This window comes from Penicillium cataractarum (genome assembly GCF_028827025.1).
Source record: "Penicillium cataractarum strain IBT 29864 chromosome Unknown utg000002l, whole genome shotgun sequence".
NCBI classification, from domain to species: Eukaryota; Fungi; Ascomycota; class Eurotiomycetes; order Eurotiales; family Aspergillaceae; genus Penicillium; species Penicillium cataractarum.
In genome coordinates, this window is record NW_026622738.1 from 6927504 (window position 1) to 6951471 (window position 23968).

The following is a 23968-nucleotide window of genomic DNA, read 5'->3' on the forward strand; positions in this document are numbered from 1 at the left end:
CTCAGGACGGCGGTTAATAAAGGTTGATGGCCAATTCTTTCCAATAGTAGGTAGTGGCTGGTTACCACGCGTAGCCAGTAGGATATTAGCCATTTCTCCTACGGTAGCCGGTCTAGGGGATGCACCGCGCGAATCCATAGAGAGTATCCATTCAGTAAGCGAATCCTCTTCTAATTGGGTCAATTTATGGCCTGTAGGGCGAGAATCGACGCGGCAAACCACCCCTTTGGCGCGGTCGGTCAGTGTTGACCTCGGGATTTCGTATAGGATAGCCGCTGCACGAAGAGATTTGACGCGGCCATTTTTTAGATCGGAAAGGGCTAATAAGATCTTGCCCTCTTGATTGGCCAATTTATGGCTAGATTCAGTGCGAATTGGTGGCATGGTAGGTGGTTGAATTAGGTAGGTTGGTAGAAAGACGCGATTTTGGAGAGGGTGACCGGGACGGCCGGGTGACCGACACGGCCGGGAATTACGTTAACATAACTTATAGACCCGCCAGGATTAGTCATGTATTTAGCCCACTCAAATTGCCAGCTAGGGGCTTGTTAGCAATTCAGACTCATTAAGATTCCTATTGGTGCACCTACATGGCTTATTCATCTCTGTTCCAACATCAAGGCTGAGCAACCCTGCAAGACGGCTTGCCAGATCGGGTATAGCCTACCCGCCCGCCCTGGCCTTGGCATCCCCCATCAAAAGTCTCCCAGCTAAAAGACCCCCGGCCATTCTACGTGATAATCCTAAAATATTATGTGAATAGATCTAGCTATTCGATATAAAGATTTTAAAGATCCGACCAAAGAAATATCGAGATTTTGGGTACTTAGAAGGGTTGGGCAAGGATTTTATGCCCCCCCCCCCCCCCCCCCCCACCACCGGCCTAGACTTTCTTAACTCTGAGACGCCGCCTCCCCTGGGGCAGAGCCGGAATACATTTAGGGAAATATACTATGTTAGTGTGTTGAAGCTCCTTCTCATATAGGCAATTCAATCCGAGGATCAATCTTTGAGGATTAATCGTCACGTGTATAGATAAAACGTTCAGTTGCTTTCTGTCAAGTTCGACGGCTTTCGGGGCTTATGCACATTCTCATGCCGTCAGACTACCTAATCCAGCTCATGGGGCTATTGTCCCCTCGTAATCTCACACTGATGACCCCGCGGCGCAATCAAAAAAAAGTTTTCTGGTTTCATAGTCTCCCAGGTCACGCCTGGAGCAAGAGTGACGCCCCGACACTGTCTGAAGAACTCAGCAGCCGCGAGGCGGAGTTCCATGTATGCGAGGTGTATTCCTAGGCATGTTCGAGCACCAGCCCCGAATGGCGAGAATCCTGCTTGGGCTTGACTTGATACTCCCCCCTCTTCATTTCCACGGAGCCATCGAGAGGCATCAAAGGTCTCGGGATCGGGGAAAATATTCTCGTCGCGGTGGATGGTGTAGCTCTGAGTGCTGACCGTCATTCCCTCTGGGATATAATAACCTAAGAAGGTTGCGCCGCCTGCAGGAACGGATCTAGGGAGTGAGCCGGGTGCAGCTCCGTATAGTCGGAGCGTCTCCTTGATTGTAGCATTGAGGAGGGGGAGTTGCTCCAGCGTTTCATCACTATAGTCATCCGACAGAAGTTGTACTTCGTCCTCAACCTCCCTTTGTAGCCGCGGGTTGCTGAGCACAGCATAGACGAGATACGTCAACGTAACAGCGGTTGTATCCGAGCCCGCAACAATCAAATTTCCTGCCTCCGTAATTACATCTAGGTCAGTAAGCGCCCCGCCCCCCTTCTCAGACTCGCCTATGATTCCCGAGAAGATGTTCCGGGCGGAGTCGCTGGTTGCGCGACTGTGTTTGACTGCGCGCCTTCCGTACTCTGTAAGATAGTCTCCCGCCCGGAACATGACCTTGATACTGGGGATAGGCACGTGGCGGCCAATGAAGCCGAGAAGCGGGAGTTCGGCGCTGATGCCTGAGCCTTTCATGGTAGATTCGAGGACGTGGATGTATTCGTTTTTCTGTGGAATCTGTCAGTCATCTGGTATACAATATCATAAAGTGCAGAGAAGAGAGGGATGTCCTACAATCCCAACACTTAGCATATCAAAGCTCTCTCCAAACATCAGATGCCCACTAACATCTGTTGCAAGGAATGTCCACCACTTGAGCACATCACATTTCCCTTTCCCATCGTTCACTCCACTACCCCACGTCTCGTCCTTTATCTTAGTCACCGCAAGCTTCACTTTCTCTCTAACGACCCCCTCCCATTCCCGCCTAAGCTCACTCTTCGAAAATGCCCTGGCAAATAACTTTCTCCGGGCAGCATGCACCTTCGGATCTCGCATATCAAAAACTCCCGGCCGAATCCCCATCGTAAACTTACTATACCACTCACTCTTTAGGAAGAGCGAACCAGCACGATGTATTTCTTTGCATTCCAAGGGAGACGATATGGAGATTTCAGTTGGGCTGATCCGCACAATCGGGCCGTGGGCTTGGTGGAGGGCGTGGATGAAATAGATCCGGCGGCCGGTTATTATCGATAGCTTTAGAGGGAGGCGGGTTAGACTTGTGTACAGCGGGCCGGGGAGGCGCGCTAAGGGGGAGGTGATGACTTTGTAGAGGCACTGTACGAGACATCAGCTTGGTATGGCCAGTTATTCAAAGATGGAGACCGAATGGGAAGACAGACCTGGACTATCCAGAGAGCGAGAGTAATGCTCATGTATATCAAGATGCGCTCCATTGTGGCTGCCCGTGGAAGAACGATGGAATTGTGTTGAAGATGAGTTTTTTTCTTTTTCAATATCAGCGGCTGGAATAAATACTCCTCCCCCGCAGGAGGTAGAATTGGAGAAGCAAGTAGGTGAAATTGGGTCCTGCCTCGATCAACCCGAGATGTCCACATTCCCGTCCCAGGAAATAGTGGCGTTGCCCCATGATTTACCCCGTGATTTACTGGGGTTGAGAGATCTTATACGTTTACGGTTCAAGCAGCCTCAAATATGGTTCCGTGTACATATGGTCCATTGTGTAATCTGATGACGCAAACAATACCCACAGCCGACGAACAACCGTATATTCCTTACATAGCTACCTATCAATTTGGCAGGTACACAATGTCCTAAGTGTTTCGATTTGCCCTTGATGAGAACACACCACATCTCCCCCATTGAAAGCGTAAGTAAGCATGGTAGTAAATTCCACTCCCATAACTATACCTAAAACAATCTACCTAACAAAGTCTGCAGCCTTCCGTACTAGTCTACCTATGGGGCATACGTCTATCATGGCCTAGCGGTCTGGAATACATATTGGGCTTCCATAAAGAGCACGTCTATTTTAAGTCTCGGGAGGACACCAGTGGTTGAGGTCGGTGGAAATTCATTATTTGTGAGGGAATCTGACCTTATATGGGTAAGAGTTACATAGATTATGGAGTAGTAGACCAAGCTCTTCTATGAACCTAGTTAGTCACTCTTGGGCTTAAGGCCCAGGGTCATTTTGTTAAGATACCTTACAGAGCAATAGTGAGTGTACCTTACAATTGGTATGAGAGGGGAATAAAATGTAGTTTTACGTGGAGCCGAAAATGCGATTTTGTGCGGGGTAACCTCTAAATATACGGACATTCAGGCCGGGGTTCCGGGGTCCCGGGTTTCCCGGTGACCGAGCAGCAGGATTGGTGGATACCGGTATACGGAGATACTATAGGTCCGCCAGTATTAGTCATGTAATTGCCCATCCAAATTGCCAGCTAGGGGCTTCATAGTAATTCAGACTTCTCAACGATTTCAATTGGTGCACCTAATGCTTGCCCTGAAACGGAGGAACGGAGTGAAAAGGGGTTACTAACCCCACGGATGCGTGACGCCGACGTTGACACAGCAAAAGCACAGCGAGAAACACACACCCTCCTCTCCGCCAAGCCTCTCTCTAATTGGAGCTTGGTTGGATCCCAGGTCACGTTTCTTCCTTCTCGTGTTCGGTTGTCTCCGCTCTCCTGCCCTACTACTGGCTCGCGTGCTCTGCGGGGTTCATCCTTGTACCACAGTATATTTATATTATGTCGTGTTACATGGGAGGACTTGCCCTCCCACGATCTTCGCCCCCGAGCGGCAATGCACTTCTTGATCCTGTTTGCCTCTATCGCATGATTCTCTGGCTATTATTTTAAAGAGCTTTTCTCTGTCTAATTTCAGCAATCCCACCCAAATGGTTATTGATTTGGCTACCTCGATGCCTCGACCTGTCCATTCTGACCCGGTCCGTGACCTGAACAAATAGCGAAGTCAAATGTGGATATCCATAGCCTTTCCACACCCTTGTTTTTTCCTCACTTGTCATAACTACCTGCATGCCAATCAGGTACGGCGAAAGATCATATGGGTAGAAATAGAATTGTAATACCTCGTCTATGGCATTTGCAAGGGGCAGTAGTAGAAAGCTGACAGTCCCAAAGTATTAGTCAATTTTGTAGAATAACCTGGAATTTTTCCTAACCTCGTGAACAAGACAACGGCAACCCTGGCTGGTAAAGCTGGCTATTTTTGAGCTAACGCTTCAGATAGACGCCCTATAAACATTTGTCAGCCTCGCTACGATTCCAAACAGGAATGGCCGTACTCACTTGCTAATCTCCACCGCCCACAGAAGTACTGAAGCATATCCATGAGCCTTTGCTTTTCCTTAAGCAAACACATGTCACTCCCAATTTTCTCCAGCGATATCATAGCGTCCAATACCAGGAAAAGGACTGTAATGGGGAAAGGAGAAGGAAGGACTGCTGTTGACATGTTCAGATCGAGCTTGCTACTTGATATATTCATCAGCAAGCCAAGCAACTCTAAGCTGGCTTTATGTTGTTGTTCAAGGTTTTCAACAGCACTGTTTCCTGTCTTTTGCAGCTGGTGGTAAGTGTATATACACAAATTCGCCCTAACCAGCGTTAAGCTAATTAGCCACTATAAAGAGCACAAAGATTGCATACGAAGCTTACGCGAAAATTGTAGCAATGCCTTTATGCCACTGAGAGTCATCTCGGTGATCTGAAAATTCGGCCTTCAGCCCCTGGAGCTCAGCTTCCAGGGCTGCAACGTGGTCCAGTCGCCCATCAGTAGACATGCTTGACATATTAACAGCGGCGTCAACGCCGAGAATTGCTTATAGGCGGTCCAGAATATCACATCCATCCGCTTCGCACTTAAGGCTGTTCCCTGTGAACTTTTAGTCAAAAGAATTCGATGTTCATATACGAGAGTCAGACCTACAACTATTAAGGGTTTCATGATTTGAGAATAGTCGTAAATCATAGGCTCCATGATAATCCGAGAAGCAATTTTGATGTGTCTGTGAGAAACTCTGTAGAATTAGCGAAGAGTATCTTAGGAAATCTATAATACTAAATATAAGATATCACCTGTCAAGAATATGAATTCCAAAAAGTATGTTTGTCCCTTCTTCCAGACTGTTCACCATTTCTGAAGACAGATAAACATTGGATGTGGTTGAGAATAGCCCGATAGCAACTGCCATTCTAGCGCAAGTGCCAATTGTAAGATAAGCCTGGGTTTCCAAACATTGAGCATGTTCGTATAATGCAATCAATACACCTGATTGGATCAGCTCGATGGACGGTTCCTTAAACGATACAAATAAGGAGTAATTGTATTTACAAACACGGTATAAATCTGGAGGAGATGCAGCGTTAGAGGACACAAAATTACCCACCGGCTCATCTGTTAATAAAAGGATACACGAAATGAAGATTAAGAAGGGCCCATCCCGTTCGAGGCGTTCTGATTCTTGGATTCGCCACTCGAGTCTTTCTTTGGAAATAACCGGCAGATAGTCATGTATAAAGCTAAGGTATTTCTCACCCACCTCCCGCACCGAGGTGTGGCTCTCCTCAAGGACCTTAGACAGATTCATTGCTACTATAAGCTCCAAGTACGACGATTGGAGCAGGGCGGGTTTCAATTGCCAGTCTGATTAGCTTTCTTCATTGGCCCCAGTATTTGAGCGGGCGCATTAATCAGGCCCCACTGCAGGCTGCTCCCCCTCAGACGTGAACACCTACGACTCAAGCCTATCTAGCCTGTCAAAGACAGCTTGAAATATGCTAGTGGAATCTTGTGCTCCTGTTTCTGCTACATCTATGTGGGTGCAAGAGAGGCAGAGTCTAGATACAATTAGATCTATGAAAATGTCCCCTCACAAAACAAGTGGCGACAAGTGTCATACCTGGAACAGCGATTGCAGGTTGGCAAAGACTTATCGCATTTCTTTTTGCTGGATCTGCACGGCATGCACGTTCGCGGTGCAAATTGAGCGGTCATATAATCATCAATATCAGAACTGGTAGCCATAATGGCAGCATGCGATCACAAATAAAGTCTTGATAATGTGAGGGCGCGTAAGTTAGATAGCACCAGCGTTTGTTCCTTCCCTTAGTGGGAGATCACCAGTCTAAAATAATCTCGGAACGCAGTGGGGTAGGTGTGTTGGAACAGAGCTGAATAAGCCATGTAGGTGCACCAATAGTTAACTACAGGGACGGGCCTTTACTAAGCGGATTATTCACGATTCAATTAACTAGAAATCGCGGTATTTGGCCGGTTGACGGTAAAAGGATTGTGGGGATACTAGCTAGTGGGCTAGAATTCCCTGATCTTCACGCTCATGGAGAACCTCGAACATATTCACCAGAGCATATCATTTTCCTATCGGCAAGCGTGGAGAATAAGACTCCGGAATTAGTTGAAGCTCTAGAGAAGAATCAGGGAAATAAGAAAGCTTTACACTAAAGGTTCTTTAGCCACCAGACCATCCTTCATGAGTGGCATGTGATGATGGAGGCGACTTTTTCGCGAATAAGAGCCGCACAGGAGCCTGTTCGTCGCCCGATTATTGGGCGCCAGGTTAAACCGCTTAGCCAAATTTTCATGTCAAAAGTTTGCGCTGCGAATCGGTCAATTCATGCTGGGAAGCAGAAGGGGTCGCTGCAGCAGAGAGGAAGCCAGCCAATCAGTGGAAGGAAGTTCATGGCACAGATATCCCACAGAGGCCTCAGGAGTATATAGATAGATCGGTCGAATCAGCCGGGTTACCCCAAGAGCGAGGCGATCCTTTTTATTTCGGCTAGCTAGCTAATTCAATGGATTTTTTTGACGAATAGTGGAAAGGTTTTCGGGATGACGGGGAGTTAGGGCGCACCCATACGCAGAAGCGGTGCAATATTATCGAGGACACGTATATTTGGCTTTGATAGCAAAGAAGCCTACGCACGGACTACTGCCTGGGGGCTCATGCGGGTCGGCCGCGAAGTCGAGAACGGATCTGCAAGGAGTCGCTCATTGATCTCCAGGTCATTGCGTGGCCCAAGCCCGCTGGTAATTGGTAAACGCAATAAAGCAACATGACTCATGTCATCCATCTCCTTGATGCAAGTGTGTGAATCAGGGAGTTGGCTCCACGGTAAACAAAGAACGCAAAATATATATCAAATGCATGAGCAGCATCCAAGTAACCGGCCCCTTTCATAAATTACCATTTATTACGGACCCTCGCGTAGCGAGGGTCTACCACCCATACGATATTACCCACCCAAACGATATCGCGTTTTCCCATACTAAACACCCTCTTTCAACCACGCGATTTCCCACCACCAACATGCCTAATTCGAAAGAATCTAATGAATCTATCGAGTCTCGCATCCAATTGGCTATTCTTGAATTAGAGAACGTTGAAAAGCCTAATATAAAGGCATGGGCGCGTGCTAAGAACCTACCGTACCAGAGGCTTCTTGCCAGGTATAAAGGACGCGCATCGCTTTCTGACCGAAGACCTACCGGTCGCCTACTTGATGAATCGCAAGAAAGTGCCCTTTGCCGTTATATCGACTATCTCGATTCAATTCATCTACCGCCTAAGCGACCGGCAATTGCGGCTGCAGCCAATGCTATACTAGCTGGTTGCCATACAGATCCTTCAACCCAACCGCCTACTATCGGTATCCATTGGCTACAGCGCTTCCTCGACCGTCATCCTGAGTATCTATCTCGCCGCTAGAGAGCTATGGATATCGAGAGAAAGAAGTGCCTAGATAGGCAGGGGGCAAGAGATTGGTTCAATTCCTACCAAGAGACGATTACGCGCTACGGGATTACTTCAGATGATATTTGGAACTTCGATGAGACCGGTTTCAATATCGGCGTTGGCAGAGATCAGTGGATTATTACACGCTAGCCTAAGCGTCAGATTTCTGGTGGCCTTAGTACCAATCGTGAATATGCAACGGTTATCGAAGCCGTTTCGGCTACAGGTATTACTATCGCACCGGTAGTAATCCTAAGCGCGAAGCTTCTACTACTACGCTGGTTTGAAGTAGTAGAAGATGAGCGAATCGCGGTTACTGATACTGGCTATCTCAACAACGTACTAGCCCTATAACGTAATTCCCGCCCGTCCCGAACACCCGCCCGTTCCGAACACCTTACCCCATTACACTACTTCAAAATCGATTATCTCAACCAACTCCTATTGATTTAACTAGATATAGCGATTTTCACATACATTAATCCTGTGACCAATCTCCCTGCACCCACTACACCTAGGCGGAGCCCTAGCTGCTGGCCTAGTTGGCTGACTAGGCAATTCGACCTCTGCATGCGAATCTACCCCGTCATCTTCCTCTGGCTGGTTTAGCTGCTCAGCTAGCTGTATAGCCTCTTCAATAGTTAAACCCTCTGCGCAGGGTATCCTCCTAGTTAACCGATTGCGCTTTTTGACTATCTTCTCACTCGCTATACGCAGATTCGTATTATCCTCTGCTAGTAAAGCACCGCTATGTAGCGCTAGCTGGAACCCCTTAATCATCTGGTCTAAGATCACTTTCGATGGGCTCGGAGGGCTATTTGACCGCCGCTTTAGTAGATCTTTTAACATAGAAGCTTGCTTGAATAGCTGAGCGGCGGTTCTAGGCGTTTGTGGTGTGAATTCGCTAGATCTGCTGCTTGGACGGCTGCTTGGTGGTGTCGGTGTTCGTAGAGAGATATTAAGCTTGTTAAGCACTCTCTCGGTATCTAATAGTACTAGACCACTAGCTGCGAAGCTATTCTTGATAACGTAATTCCCGCCCGTCCCGAACACCCGCCCGTTCCGAACACCCTTTTCAAAATCGCGTCCCCCTACCCATCTACCTAATTCAACCACCTACCATGACACCAATACGCCCTGAATCTAGGCAGAAATTAGCCAATCAAGAGGGCAAGATCTTATTAGCCCTTAGTGATCTTCAAAATGGCCGAATCAAATCTCTACGCGCAGCAGCGAAGCTATACGAAATTCCGCTTACTACCCTACACGACCGCGTACACGGCCAATTATCTCGCGTTGATTCTCGTCCATCAGGCCATAAACTGACCCAATTGGAAGAGGATTCGCTTGTTGAATGGATAATCTCTATGGATTCACGTGGAGCAGCGCCTAGACCAGCAACTGTGGGAGAAATGGCTAATATCCTACTGGCTGCGCGTGGTAACCAGCTACCAACTACCGTTGGTAAGAATTGGCCATCTACCTTCATTAACCGCCGCCCTGAGCTTCGCACACGCTTATCGCGAAGATACGATTACCAAAGAGCCCTAAACGAAGACCCGAAATCAATTCGGCAGTGGTTCGCGACCGTACAAAGCGTGATTAACGAGAACGGTATACAACCAGAGGATATCTACAACTTTGATGAGACAGGCTTTGCAATGGGCCTTATATCGTCGCAGAAAGTAGTCACAAGGGCTGAATACTACGGTCGGAGATCTCTTCTACAACTAGGAAATCGCGAATGGGTTACTGCGATCGAAGCAATCTGCTCAGATGGCTATTCGCTACCGCCATGTATTATCTTCAAAGGCAAAGTAGCTATTGAAGGATGGTTTAACGAAAACCTACCGAAAGACTGGCGAATCGAGGTCTCAAAGAATGGCTGGACTACCGATGAGATTGGTTTACGCTGGTTACAAAAGCACTTTATCCCACATACAAATTCGCGTGTACGTGGGCGATTTCGACTATTGATTCTTGATGGCCATGGTAGCCATCTCACACCCCAATTCGACCAAATCTGCACAGAAAACGACATTATACCTCTTTGTATGCCTGCGCATTTATCGTATCTACTACAACCACTAGATATTGGGTGTTTTGCAGTGGTTAAGCGCGCGTACGGTCGCTTCGTTAGCGATCTTGCGCGCAGAGGATATAACCATATCGACAAGCACGATTTCTTAGTGGATTACCAACACGCACGGCTAGAAGCCTTCCAATCAGCCAATCCCACTATCAAGAATAGCTTCGCAGCTAGTGGTCTAGTACCATTAGATACCGAGAGAGTGCTTAACAAGCTTAATATCTCTCTACGAACACCGACACCACTAAGCAGCCGTCCAAGCAGCAGATCTAGCGAATTCACACCACAAACGCCTAGAACCGCCGCTCAGCTATTCAAGCAAGCTTCTATGTTAAAAGATCTACTAAAGCGGCGGTCAAATAGCCCTCCGAGCCCATCGAAAGTGATCTTAGACTAGATGATTAAGGGGTTCCAGCTAGCGCTACATAGCGGTGCTTTACTAGCAGAGGATAATACGAATCTGCGTATAGCGAGTGAGAAGATAGTCAAAAAGCGCAATCGGTTAACTAGGAGGATACCCTGCGCAGAGGGTTTAACTATTGAAGAGGCTATACAGCTAGCTGAGCAGCTAAACCAGCCAGAGGAAGATGACGGGGTAGATTCGCATGCAGAGGTCGAATTGCCTAGTCAGCCAACTAGGCCAGCAGCTAGGGCTCCGCCTAGGTGTAGTGGGTGCAGGGAGATTGGTCACAGGATTAATGTATGTAAAAATCGCTATATCTAGTTAAATCAATAGGAGTTGGTTGAGATAATCGATTTTGAAGTAGTGTAATGGGGTAAGGTGTTCGGAACGGGCGGGTGTTCGGGACGGGCGGGAATTACGTTAGTGGGATTGGCTGATTGGAAGGCTTCTAGCCGTGCGTGTTGGTAATCCACTAAGAAATCGTGCTTGTCGATATAGTTATATCCTCTGCGCGTAATATCGCTAACGAAGCGACCGTACGCGCGCTTAACCACTGCAAAACACCCAACATCTAGTGGTTGTAGTAGATGCAATGAATGCGTAGGCATACAAAGAGGTATAATGTCGTTTTCTGTGCAGATTTGGTCGAATTGGGGTATGAGATGGCTACCATGGCCATCAAGAATCAATAGTCGAAATCGCCCACGTACACGCGAATTTGTATGTGGGATAAAGTGCTTTTGTAACCAGCGTAAACCAATCTCATCGGTAGTCCAGCCATTCTTTAAGACCTCGATTCGCCAGTCTTTCGGTAGGTTTTCGTTAAACCATCCTTCAATAGCTACTTTGCCTTTGAAGATAATACATGGCGGTAGCGAATAGCCATCTGAGCAGATTGCTTCGATCGCAGTAACCCATTCGCGATTTCCTGGTTGTAGAAGAGATCTCCGACCGTAGTATTCAGCCCTTATGACTACTTTCTGCGACGATATAAGGCCCATTGCAAAGCCTGTCTCATCAAAGTTGTAGATATCCTCTGGTTGTATACCGTTCTCGTTAATCACGCTTTGTACGGTCGCGAACCACTGCCGAATTGATTTCGGGTCTTCGTTTAGGGCTCTTTGGTAATCGTATCTTCGCGATAAGCGTGTGCGAAGCTCAGGGCGGCGGTTAATGAAGGTAGATGGCCAATTCTTACCAACGGTAGTTGGTAGCTGGTTACCACGCGCAGCCAGTAGGATATTAGCCATTTCTCCCACAGTTGCTGGTCTAGGCGCTGCTCCACGTGAATCCATAGAGATTATCCATTCAACAAGCGAATCCTCTTCCAATTGGGTCAGTTTATGGCCTGATGGACGAGAATCAACGCGAGATAATTGGCCGTGTACGCGGTCGTGTAGGGTAGTAAGCGGAATTTCGTATAGCTTCGCTGCTGCGCGTAGAGATTTGATTCGGCCATTTTGAAGATCACTAAGGGCTAATAAGATCTTGCCCTCTTGATTGGCTAATTTCTGCCCAGATTCAGGCGTATTGGTGTCATGGTAGGTGGTTGAATTAGGTAGATGGGTAGGGGGACGCGATTTTGAAAAGGGTGTTCGGAACGGGCGGGTGTTCGGGACGGGCGGGAATTACGTTAGTGGATTCGGCTATTTCATCAACTTACTAAGGATTCGGTGAAGGGTACTCATCGTATGCTTATATATGACCAATTCGGCTTATATCTTATATACGAATTCGTCAAGTACTGTGAGGATTATTAAATTATCCTCTTCTTCCTACCACCTCACTCTAGCCATATCCTTCAACCACTAGACGTTGGTGTATTTAGTGTATATAAGCACTGGCACAGTGAGTGGGTATATGATGCGACGGTCAGTGGCTACGAGAAGATTACTAAGGACGATTTCCTTGGTATAATCATGCAGATTCGGCAGAAGACCTTCAAATCTTCTACTATTAAGCTTGGATTTCGATTGACTGGTCTCTGGCCAATCAATCCGAATATAGTGCTTAATTCATTGCCAGATGAGAGTACACCAAGCCCTCCCTTATCGGTGACTACTACTTCAAGTTCATCTGATCTTAGTACACCGAAGATAGCTGAGCGCGTTAAACGCATAGAAGAGCGGCTAGAGGATAAGATCTCTCGTATACAGTAATCACCCTCTCGTCGCCTAGTTCGAAAGCTTGCGAAAGCTGCCACTGAACTATCCTATATTGTATTGGAACTGGAGCAGAGACTCGAGGCTTCGGATTATCTACGAGAGAAGCGATTAGCCCACGATAATCGCTCACGAAAGTCTTCTAAGTTAACTAGTATAGTATCTTCTAGCCAGGTTAAACGTATGAAGCGAATTCTACAGAGTGGTGATGATTTGGCAGCTCTTATGAAGTTGCGACCGTACTACAGACGGAAGGTCCTACCGGAGTTAAAGAAGGTCTGCAAGAAGAAGGGTTATCTAGTTAAATAGTACTATTGATTTCTGTATTCTCCAATCAAATTGCTTTATTTCTGTATACAAATTATCTTCTAAATCGCTCTGTTTTGGTGGGTTAAATCGCATTGAAACTAGGTGGTTGAATAGTATAGTGATGCGATATCGTTTGGGTGGGTAATATCGTATAGGTGGTAGACCCTCGCGTAGCGAGGGTCCGTAATAAATGGTAATTTATGAAAGGGGCCGGTTACGGTTACTGTGTGATGCGGCACGCTTTGTGCATGAACACTTGCCCCACTAGTTGCCGCCAAACTTAACAGTGCTGGTTAATCAAAGCCAAAAGCCATATGACGGGAAACGCCCACACATCACTGTGAGCTTGTAAATACTAACACTCGAGTGAGAGTGAATCGAGGTGCCATGACACCAATTGACCGGAGGAGCAATTTTCAAGCATTACTCTTGCTGTTCGAACATCATGCTTCTGCCTTCTACTGGTGGGCTGGATTCTCCGAGCTATCGTAGGAGACAAGGGACTTGTTCTCACAAAGCAAAGCGAGTTGAAACTCATATAGAAACTAACGCGCCACGATTGTTTGGACTGAAGCAATCACTTTCCTTAGATCACCCGGCCTCTTATTTCCGTGCACAAACCTACGCGGAGCAAGATCACTAAAGCAGGGCTTGTGTTACTCGTGGCATGGACCCCTCTCACCGGGCTTTTCTCCCCTGCAAAGGGTGAGAGGAGTCCATGCCACGGGTAACTGAAAAGAATGAACAAAATCTTGGCGACGAATAGTGCTGAAAGGAAGCGTAATAGCGGCCGCCACCGGTTGCCTTACCTGAGCATAAGTACGCGAACCAAGCCCCACTCTTCCTACATATTCTGTACTTGAGATTTTCAAATGCGCAAACTACTCGTAAGATCCATTAAACTAATTATATCTTGGCATATGTAACTCGTTTCGGGACTTCATGTAACCGCCCGTTAGCAGCCTGGCATGCGCGCTAGCGCGGGGAGATTCCCGTCTAAAGCGGTCCACTGCATGAGCTCGGGACGGTGGAAGTGAATACACAGCGTTCGCTAATCCGTCGGCAGATGCTAGTTGCGGGAAAGGGGTATGCAATGCTTCTGGCCGGGTCCAATGCCACCAGTAGTAGAAAGCCGCACGCAAAACTAGCAGATCCTAGTTCCTAAACCTCTGGGGTAGTGTATCCTGTGGGGGCAATTCACTTCACACTGCAGGCTAGGTTCTATCTCGCGACCGAGATCAGCACGTAGATCTACCTTCCTTGTTGTGAAGTATGTGGATGCAAGTACCTTCAATTGGAAGTCAGTCTTCCTTGGTTGTGCTTGACCTTATCGTGAGATACACGTCTACATTTAGTGACAGCAAGGTAGGCCAGATTACAAAGACGCTATATATTATGTCGTCGCTCGCATGACTTCTCCGTTCCCGGCATAGTTGCAGTCTTCTTTTCCCAGCAATTGCTCGATCCAGATGAGTCAGGTTCTTGTGCTTCTATATTCAAGAGCGTGTTTCGAGACCAATAGACTGGCTCCGCGTAGGACAAAGGCTTTCTTCTCCCATATCCAAATAGAGAAGCCAGCCGGTCCGCTAGTCTTTGTATGTTTTAACTGGACGTCGGACTGCACTTTTGACCAGAGGAATCAAAGCAGTTATTGATCATAGTTTGGTGGTCTAGCCACATCCGCTCTTGTGAACTCATTGTAAGTTAATGTTCATTGCGACATTTCCAGATGCACCAGTTAGGTTGACAAGGGTGTCACTGTTCCCTAGGGCCGGGAAAAAATGTGCCACTTAACGTCACAGCAGCAGCCCTCTATAGCTAGTTATTCGGAAACCTGCAAGGCAAAGAGATCTCGACATTCGCGACCGGCATGGCAACCAGGGCATCTGCGACTTTGGCAGCTGGCGAAGGATGTACCTCACTGGCGGCCCTACTCTGTGCAAACTCAGCTTCGCGACTTTGACGAGTACGATCTTAACCAAAGCAGATTTTCAAACACTTCTTCCTCTGATAAGGATTCATTGTCAGTTCAAGATCCAGGGGCGATGATCCGTGCCTACGAGAAGGCTTTTGAGAACTTCCAGCAGACCAATTGCCGCGTCCTGGCCAAAGCGTATATTAAGTTACTTGAACCTAGGAAGCAATTTAACTTTCCGTATAATGGACGGAAGTCCGTTGGAGGAAAAACAATTCAACTTGACCCGGAGGAGACCAAACCGCCTTGGTGGCCATCTCGGGTACGCCACCGCGAGCCAGATCATCTTCCTAAAGTTGGTATGAGCCCCCTGAGTGATCTATGTATTTTATACGGCTAACAGTAAAAGAGCGCATTCGACTGCTTATTCATATCGTCCGTGAACTTCGTGAAAGCCACGGAATAAATGTGGATGTACTGAAAGTGGCCGATCAACCTATTCGTGATCGAATTCGACCTAGAAGCAGACTCCAATTTCTCGAAGAGATTTACAGCATAGGAGAAGCTGAAGAAAGGTTGCTGAGTATGGAAAACTGTAACCTATTCATCATTACCATTATCATCTTGACGCTAATATCTTCTGTCTAGACGGGCAAACGGTCAAACAGTGTTCATATCCGGATATTTTCGACATAGCGAAGAGCACAAGTCGTGCTTTAGGGCCCACACGGTGTACCCGGGATGATCGAGACAATACACAATCCACTGATTCTTTCGTTCGCGGCTGGGCATATAATCCTGAATTCAACGCCTCTCTTACTTCTTTCACGTATCGTGGAACCGATCAACATATTTCCCCGGGTCAAGGAAAAAATTACCAAGACCATTGGCAATCGTTGTTCCACTCTGGTCATCCAGCTATACCTTTTCACACTCAACGCCCACGATGGGAGCCCGGCCCAGTTGAGACGTCTTTATTTACAGGAAGTACTTGTTACATGACTCAATTCCCGACTTGGTATGAAGGTGCCCATGCTCTCCCCCAAGGGGAGATACAAGACACTGTACCAAATTGCAGGCCCCCAGGCCACTATGGAACGCACTATGGCGTGAATGCAGGACAACCCACTCAAATTAACGCACCACATCATAATTGAATACATGGTGTTGTGGTGAGAGATAATGTACACACACAATTCATTAACGCCCGGCAGCCAAGCCGAAAGGGCAACTAAAACTGATCTATCAATACAACTCTCAATTTACATATGTCGTGTCTCCAAGCCCATATATGGATCCTTGCAGTATGTGTCCTCTCAGCTGTCAATATCATAGGGATCCTTGTGGTCTAGTAAAGTTGTTAGTAGACTGGCTTGAAGGCGCTTCTTCAAGTGTTCAACATCCTATCTTCGGCAGTTGAAGCGTGTCCACCATATGTGGCACAAGGTGATGGTTGCAGGTTGGTGAGGGGGAGGGTGTCGTTGTGTTGGTCGACGTGGTTAAGTGGCGTCGAGCCTCCCGTGGCGATTGCGAATCGTATTGAGGCACGCACGGCTTCCAAGTTTGGCGTCCATTGCTGATTATCAGAGGGCGATTTCCCTCCTAGAAAGGAGAGATTGCCTCCGTGGGATTGGATACATTGCAGTAGTAAGAGTCAATTTCAAGATTGTGTTGTGCAATCATTGAGCCCATCTTTCTTCCATCCTGAGAGTTTTCCGATAGCATTTGTAGCTGGCGCTGAAGTTCTTGGATTCTTCGAGAGATCTCAGCAAAAGATTTATCCTTTTCTGTATTTTCTTTCTGAAGGGAAACAATTCTTTTTTCTGCAATTTCCTGTAGGATGGCCAGGTCCTGATTCACTGCAGAGAATCTGCTGATCACAATTGATTCTCTCTCTTTCTGAGCTTGAATCTCCTTCTGTAAAGTAGTCAACGTGAGCAGGCAAGTCTCCATGCATGCACATCAAGCGCTTTCTCTGTAACCCGCCAATGGCAGTACAAGCAGCCAAGATGATCTTGAGGACAGGACTGCTAGGACAATTTCAAGCAGTGCCTTCCACGGTATTCAAATACCCCTAGCGAAGAAGAGTGATTTTTGGCAAATAAGAAACATATATGAATTGTCTGGCACCATGTGATCCCTTATCACGTGAGATGGTGTCGTGTTTCTCGCATCGCGTTCTTGGGCGGTCTTGTGTTTGTCGTTTCTCCAAAGTGATGATGTCGTTGCTGCATGGACAGTGATACGCTTAAAGTTGCGGGGAAGAGGAAACGGCAGCCGAAACTGATAGGATTTGTTGACGCGCGTTTTAGAGTTGCCGGAACTGAGTAGGAAGTATATCCAGAAGCTTGCTAAGTTCTGTCGGTATACAACTAATCCTTCGTTCACTGTCGTCCACGAGAGGACGCCCTACGTCTGTATGTCACTAATCGTCGACGGTTCGTGGGGGGAGGATCATGACGTGCCTATATTGTGATAATGAAAATGAGTTTCTTGGAAAGACGCCTGTTCTCTTCCCGCCCCCCCGATCGTCTCTCCGTACATCGCCACTTCGGAAAAACGGGCCAAATTCATTTAGAGTAATAAGTGTGGCATCAATTTCACCTGGTCAATTTGCATAAAGTTCCCCAGAGGCTGAGGCGGCAGATCCGCTCATAGTTTCAATCAAGGAGGAATTTCTGGTTGCGTCAATGTTGCAGAAATCCGATCTCCGTGATCGCCTGGGAAATATGCAAAATGATCAGTTGCTGAAGCTAAGTCTTAAATTATGGAGCACCTGTATCTCGGACTAAAGCTTCACGAAAGTGTTATCTCACCGAATGAACCTGTACAAGAGCGTTGCTCGGTTGGAAACAACTATGCATAAAGGCTTTAGGCGTTGCGCTTCGTGGAAATGATAGGTTGATGCGTCACGTCTTCTTTGGCTGTTCATGCAAGAAATTTGCGGGGTCATCAATCATGATTGCTACGCGGACCAGAATGTTACTGCCACGTAACATGCAGATAAGTCCCGCATAGTGTTGTGGAAGCGTCGTGTCGCAATCCTATTGGATGTAGACCTCGCTTTGGGTCGGGTTTGGGTCCAACTTCAGGACCCGTACCCGCGGGTCGGGTTCATACCCAATACCCAAAACCCATACCCGTAGACCCGTGGGTTCTTGGCGGGTAGCCCGCGGTTACCCGCCAAGAACCCGTTTTAGCATAAATATCCTAATTAGTTCATGCCAAGGCGCACAAAACTGCTGATTACAGTAAACTCCCGTTTTCGGCACTCCCAGGTTAGGCACACATTTTTATTAGGCACCAAAATCTGTTGGATGGACCCACTTCTTAGAGTTTTCCCATATATAAGAGGCCAACCGGCACACCTTTTTGTCTGGCACACAAAATTCTCTTCAATTTTTGCTTAGTTATATAAACCGACCAATCAGAATGCAGGATTTTTCCCCTTCCAACCCTTCCACCCCTTCTTCGGTCGCTCTTTTAGCTAAACTGGCTATACCAAAACAACCCAATAAAGGCATATCCGATGCTCAGAAAAAAGCATTACGTATCTATGCATCGGAGACACGCCCTAAACCTACTCAGAGAGAATGCGCTAAGTGGTTTTTATCTCAATTTAATCGTCATATCAACCGTGCGACCGTCTCCAAGATTCTTTCATCTAAATACGAGTACCTTAATACTGGTTTAGCTAGTCAGAACAAACGCCCGTTAGCATCTCGGTGGCCTCTATTAGATAAGGCCCTATATATCTAGCAGCAGCGTCACGAGAATGCCGGTTTTCCTATAACAGGCCCATTAATTTAGAGCAAAGCCGTCGAATATTAGAAGAAAATACCCCAGTATAAAGATCTCGACCCGCTACTTTTCTCTAAAGGGTGGCTATCACGGTTTAAACAGCGCTATTCGATCCGATATCATACCTCCTATAGCGAATCTACATCGGTTCTAGCTTCGATATATTCCGACATAGAAGCTATTCGGGCTATCTACGACTAATATTAGCTAAACGATGTCTATAATATAGATAAAACAGGTCTATTCTAGCGTCGAATGCTAAATAGGGGTCTATCGAGTAAGGGTAGTCCTAGTTATAAAAAAGACAAGACTAGGATTACTCTCGTAGTAACGACTAATACTACTAGTTTAGATCGAATACCTCTATGGTTAATAGGCACTACGAAGATACCTCGTGCTCTACGAAAACTTAATATCCCAGCACTTAGATGTGTCTAGCGATGGAACAAGAACGTATAGATACGCGGTAATATTATGTAAGAATAGTTCCGCTCGTTTTATAGGCATATTAGCATATAAAGACGAGTCGTGCTATTACTCGATAACTTTAGCGCGTATCTCTCTACGCTTAAATATACGCTACCGCCGTCTAATATTAAAGTCGTTTTTTTGCTACTAAACACGACCTCGGTTTACCAGCCATTAGACCAGGGTATTATTAGAAACCTTAAGTACTATTATCAGAAGAAATAGTTAACATAGATAGTTAATATGATAGACCGCGGCGTCGATCCTACGCAGAGAATGAGCCTCTATTACACACTATATTAGATCACCTAGGCTTAGAGACGTGACGTCCTAGATAAGACTATTCAGAAGTGCTTTATCAAGAGCACGCTTATTAGTCCTAGCACTAATAAGATAAATACGTCTCCGTCTGAGGACCTTTAACTAGGTAATTTATACGTAGAGGTAACCGACCGGCTTCCTAGTATAGAGGTTATAGCATTAGATAAATTTCTAGACCCTCTAGGAGAAAATATCGACGTAGAAGAGCCTGATTTATCTGATATTATCGTTCATTTTTCAGAAGAAAATACAGGTAGGGATAATAGGGTTCAGGATAGCGAGGACGACTAGGACGAATATATATTCAGACCACCGCTAGATATCCTCTCGCGTGTTAAAGCTATTAAATATATATATAAAGCTCTTTAATTTGCCCAGTACCAAGAGGGAATTACTGAGAGAGATCTACGTGATATAAAGAGGATCGCTTATCTTTTTTCTCGATTCGAGATTAATAGGAGGAAGTAGAGAAGGGTGGATAACTACTTTAGACTAAAAACAGACTAGTTCTTACTAGATAAGGTTTAGCGCGATATTAGTGGCACACTTTTATTAGGTACATCGGAATTCTATTGCACGGAGGCCCGTGCCAAAAACGGGAGTTTACTGTAACCTCATTAAAAATTGTAAAGATAACTACTTGCAGGGTAGAAAACCTGTTGATCAGGTAAGGTTGGAAGCACCTAGTGAAATTCGTGGTAAGACTGTTTCTTGAGGAGTCTGAACCTACTCCTTAAGGTCCCAAATTTATATACAGTCTCTCATACAAAACAGGGAACTAGAAGAGGGGTAACCACGGTATGAGCGTGCATGAGCTGAAAGGTTGTGTAACCAGCTAACGTGGCCTACCGACAGGGTAGCCCTTTAGATACGCCACCGAGGAGCTGTCGACTGACCGCCGGGTCGGCACCCTCTTGGCAGAACGCCCGGGCCTCGTGCGGCCTGGGGCATCAGTCTGCGAATAACCTCAATATCAGGATATCATAACAATTATCCCCCCTCTAAGGGCTCGCTCGCCCACGAGCGACGGAAGATGTAAACAACACGTAGGGGTAACCAACCACGTAGCGGAGTAGCCAATCAGAGGTGGATAGGCAGAAAGGGTAACTGGTGGGATAGGGCAAACAAAGATATCGCGTTTCTTTGTTTACAAAGAGACCCCCTCTCCTTCTCGTTCCCCTTCCTCTTTCACACCTCTACCAACTTTCTCCCCCTTTCCAAGACCTCATAACCACGCGCCTTTTCGCCAACGAATACCCCTCGATTTGGTTTGGAAACCCCCACGATGCCTCGACGACCCCGCGCCGGGACTCGTCCCCTTGCGGACAACCCGGTCTACCTGATGATCCTCTGGTGTATGCACTGTGTCCGCACCGCGATTATCGACTGGGATCCCCGTGAAGACTGGCCCTTTTCCATCGAATGTGTCCAGGACGCCAAGGCTTCGGTTGCGTGTAGCCAGTGTTCCTCTCGCGCTTCGACGTGTATTCCTGTGGGTTTCGCCAAGTTTCCTTGAGGGTATAGGCTAATGATTCCACAGGCTGCAACCGCTATGTTGGGGGATTGTCAGGATATGAGTACCGCGTTTGCATGGGCCCGGGACCTGTTCTGGACATCGCAGATAGACCCGGACGACCCGGATAATTTCCTGGACTGGCCCTATCCCTCGGAGCTCCGCCGAAAGGTCGCCGAATTGATGAGGGATCTGGCGCATTGCTTCGACGTTTCGGAGCAGGCTCACCGTAAGCAGTACAAGTTAACCGGGACTAAGACCAATATCAAGGTAGGATCCATAGGTCGCGGGTTTCGGCGCGTTCTAACTAGTGTTTCGGTAGCAAACCCAAGACGAATACGATGCGCTTCTCGCGGTCCGTCGGACTGGGCTTCCTGTTGTCCTGCCCCCTGGTCCCTTTGATACTGCTAGGGAGAAGGCAGAGCGCTTCTCTAAGCGACTCCTTCGCCTGCTTCCCGGCGACGAGGGATACATCACTTGGACAATCGGAAAACGGGCCTTTTTCGATGGCATTTCGGAGGCGGTTCGCGAGGCCCAGGATGACCTTGATTCGGATGCGGATGATAATGCCTCCATCGGCGGAGATGAGTTGGAGGAGCGGACAATGATTGATTTCCCTCTGTCCCTGGAGCGGATCTAGAGTTGCCTTTTGCCCTTCCTTTACCTAGCGAGGCTAGGTAGTTTCGTTATGGTTTCGCTGGTGGTTCGTTGCGTTCCTTGGTGGCGGCTTTGTTGCTGTGGGTGCTGATGTTTGACGCTCGCGTCTTGTTTCCGGTGGAACCCAGCTTCGTGGCTGACCTTACAGTTTCTTATTGCGAGGAAATCTTCTTGTTTTAGTCTGCGGTTCGAGGGGTTTTCGCTGGTTTCTTCCGGTATTGAATTCAGAGCGTTTCCCCTTTTGTCGCTTCCTATAGGATTGTATTACTTCTGTAGCGTTCTCCATATCTTCGTGGGATACCCATTGGTTGTATTCAGAGGGCCATCCTTTCCATTTCACGAGGAAGTGGGTTTCGTTAGAGATCTTTCGTTCATCGCGGACCTCCTCTACCTCGTATTCTTCGCTATCCTCGAGCTGTGGTAACGGCATTGATTCGGTAGTAGTAATGTGGGTCTTCTGCCATGGTTCAAGAAGGGATATATGAAAGACGTTGTGGATTCGGCTGTATTGTTCGGGTAGACTTAGGCGGTAGGCCTGCTGACCAATCGTCTCAATAACCCGGAAGGGCCCGATGAAGCGCGGGGTTAACTTCTTGCTTCCCTTTAGCTTCAAGTTCTTTGTTGAGAGGCCGACGAGCGATCCTTTCTTCAGTGTTAGGGGTTTGTGATTCTTATTATAGTGTTTCGCTATAGTTTCGACTGCATTTCGCCAGTGGGTCTTCAGCTTTATGCGGAGTTTTTCAAGCTTCTCTACTCGTGCGGATACCGCGGGTACCTCCCTCAATGCCGGATCGTCCTCGATTCGTTGACGGAAGTCTGGTGAGTAACCAAGAAGTGCTTGAAAGGGTGAGACACCGGTTGTGGCATTGACAGCGTTATTACACGCAAATTCGGCAGATTTGAGCAGCTTTGGCCAGCTAGGCTGTTCGTCACCGATGAAACATCGTAGGTAGTGCTCAAGTGTTTGGTTAACGCGTTCCGTTTGGCCATCGGTTTAGGGGTGAAACGCCGTTGAAAGCCTTAGGCGCACTTGGGTAATGTAACATAGCTTTGACCAGAACTTGCTTGTGAAAACTGATCCTCGATCGGAAACAATCCCGTCGGGAGGGCCGAAACGTAATTCGACCTCGTTATGGACTAGTTCTGCGAGTTCTCCCGCCGTGATCGTGGTAGATACGGGGAGGAATAGCGACCATTTCGTGAACCTATCGACGATAACAAGGATTGCATCCACAGTCTTTTCGTTAAGGGTCACCGGTGGCAGGCCAGTCACAAAGTCCATTGAAATTTCCACGAAGGGTCTAGACGGGATAGGGAGTGGTTGCAATTCGCCGTAGGGCTTATGCCTTCGTGCTACTACTCCTTGACATACCTGGCAATTCTGCACGTATTCGACAACGTCTCGGTGCAGATTCGGCCAGTGATATTTACGTTTAACCAGTTCAAGGGTCCTGGTTCGGCCGAAATGGCCTGCAATAGGGTCGTCGTGGTGAATGCTCACTAACTCTTGCCGTAGGTTACTCCCCGCAGGGACATACACTCGGTCTTTATATCGGAGGAGCTTATCGTGTCCGATCTTCCAGCCCATGAAACCGCGTTTCGCCTGCTCTACGGCAGCTTTTCGGCGCTGGGTCTCGAGGTCTTCGTCTTGAAGACGCCCGATCAATTCCTTTAGGTCCTCACACGCTTCAGCGGAGTAGGCCTTCTCGGAAGCACAAGCGGTCTGCACTTACGCAGGGAGGACTAACCGCGAACGGCCTAGCTCCTCCCAATCGATTCTTCCAATCGATTTATCACCCTGCTCGTTTTCTTCGAAACAGGGGATGCCCAAAGTGAGATCTCTCACAGTCAGCGACTGGACCCTGACAGAGCGGTGATCAGTCGCCTGCGATTCGCCGGCCATTCGTTGGCACAACGGCGTAATCAGGTCAACCTTAGGGGCTTCAGGCAGCCAACGCCTAGATGGTCCATCCGCAGGGTTGGTCTTCCCAGCGCGATGTTTGATAATAAAATCAAAAGGTGTAAGAGATAGGCACCATCTCGCCTGTCTACCATTTAGCTTTGGCTGCTTCATAAAGGATTGGAGGTTTGAGTGATCTGAAAAGACCTCGATTGGATGTGTACTTCCCTCAAGGTAGTGTCGCCAGTGTTTAAACGAGTATACGATAGCGAATAGCTCCTGATCCGGCGTTCCATAGTTGACCTCTGCCTCGGTGAATTTCCTCGACCAGAAGGCCA

General features: G+C 47.5%; 1 protein-coding gene across 1 annotated transcript; it reads right to left on the reverse strand.

The window, feature by feature from the left end:
• Positions 1-1128: 1128 nt before the first annotated feature.
• N7496_004507 (cytochrome P450) lies at positions 1129-2741 on the reverse strand (the record flags this gene model as incomplete). The annotated part of the gene is made up of 3 exons (XM_056697438.1): positions 1129-2010; positions 2077-2622; positions 2688-2741. 3 exons carry the CDS (start codon positions 2739-2741, stop codon positions 1129-1131), a joined length of 1482 nt encoding a protein of 493 aa, XP_056559650.1.
• Between the last annotated feature and the right edge of the window lie 21227 nt (positions 2742-23968).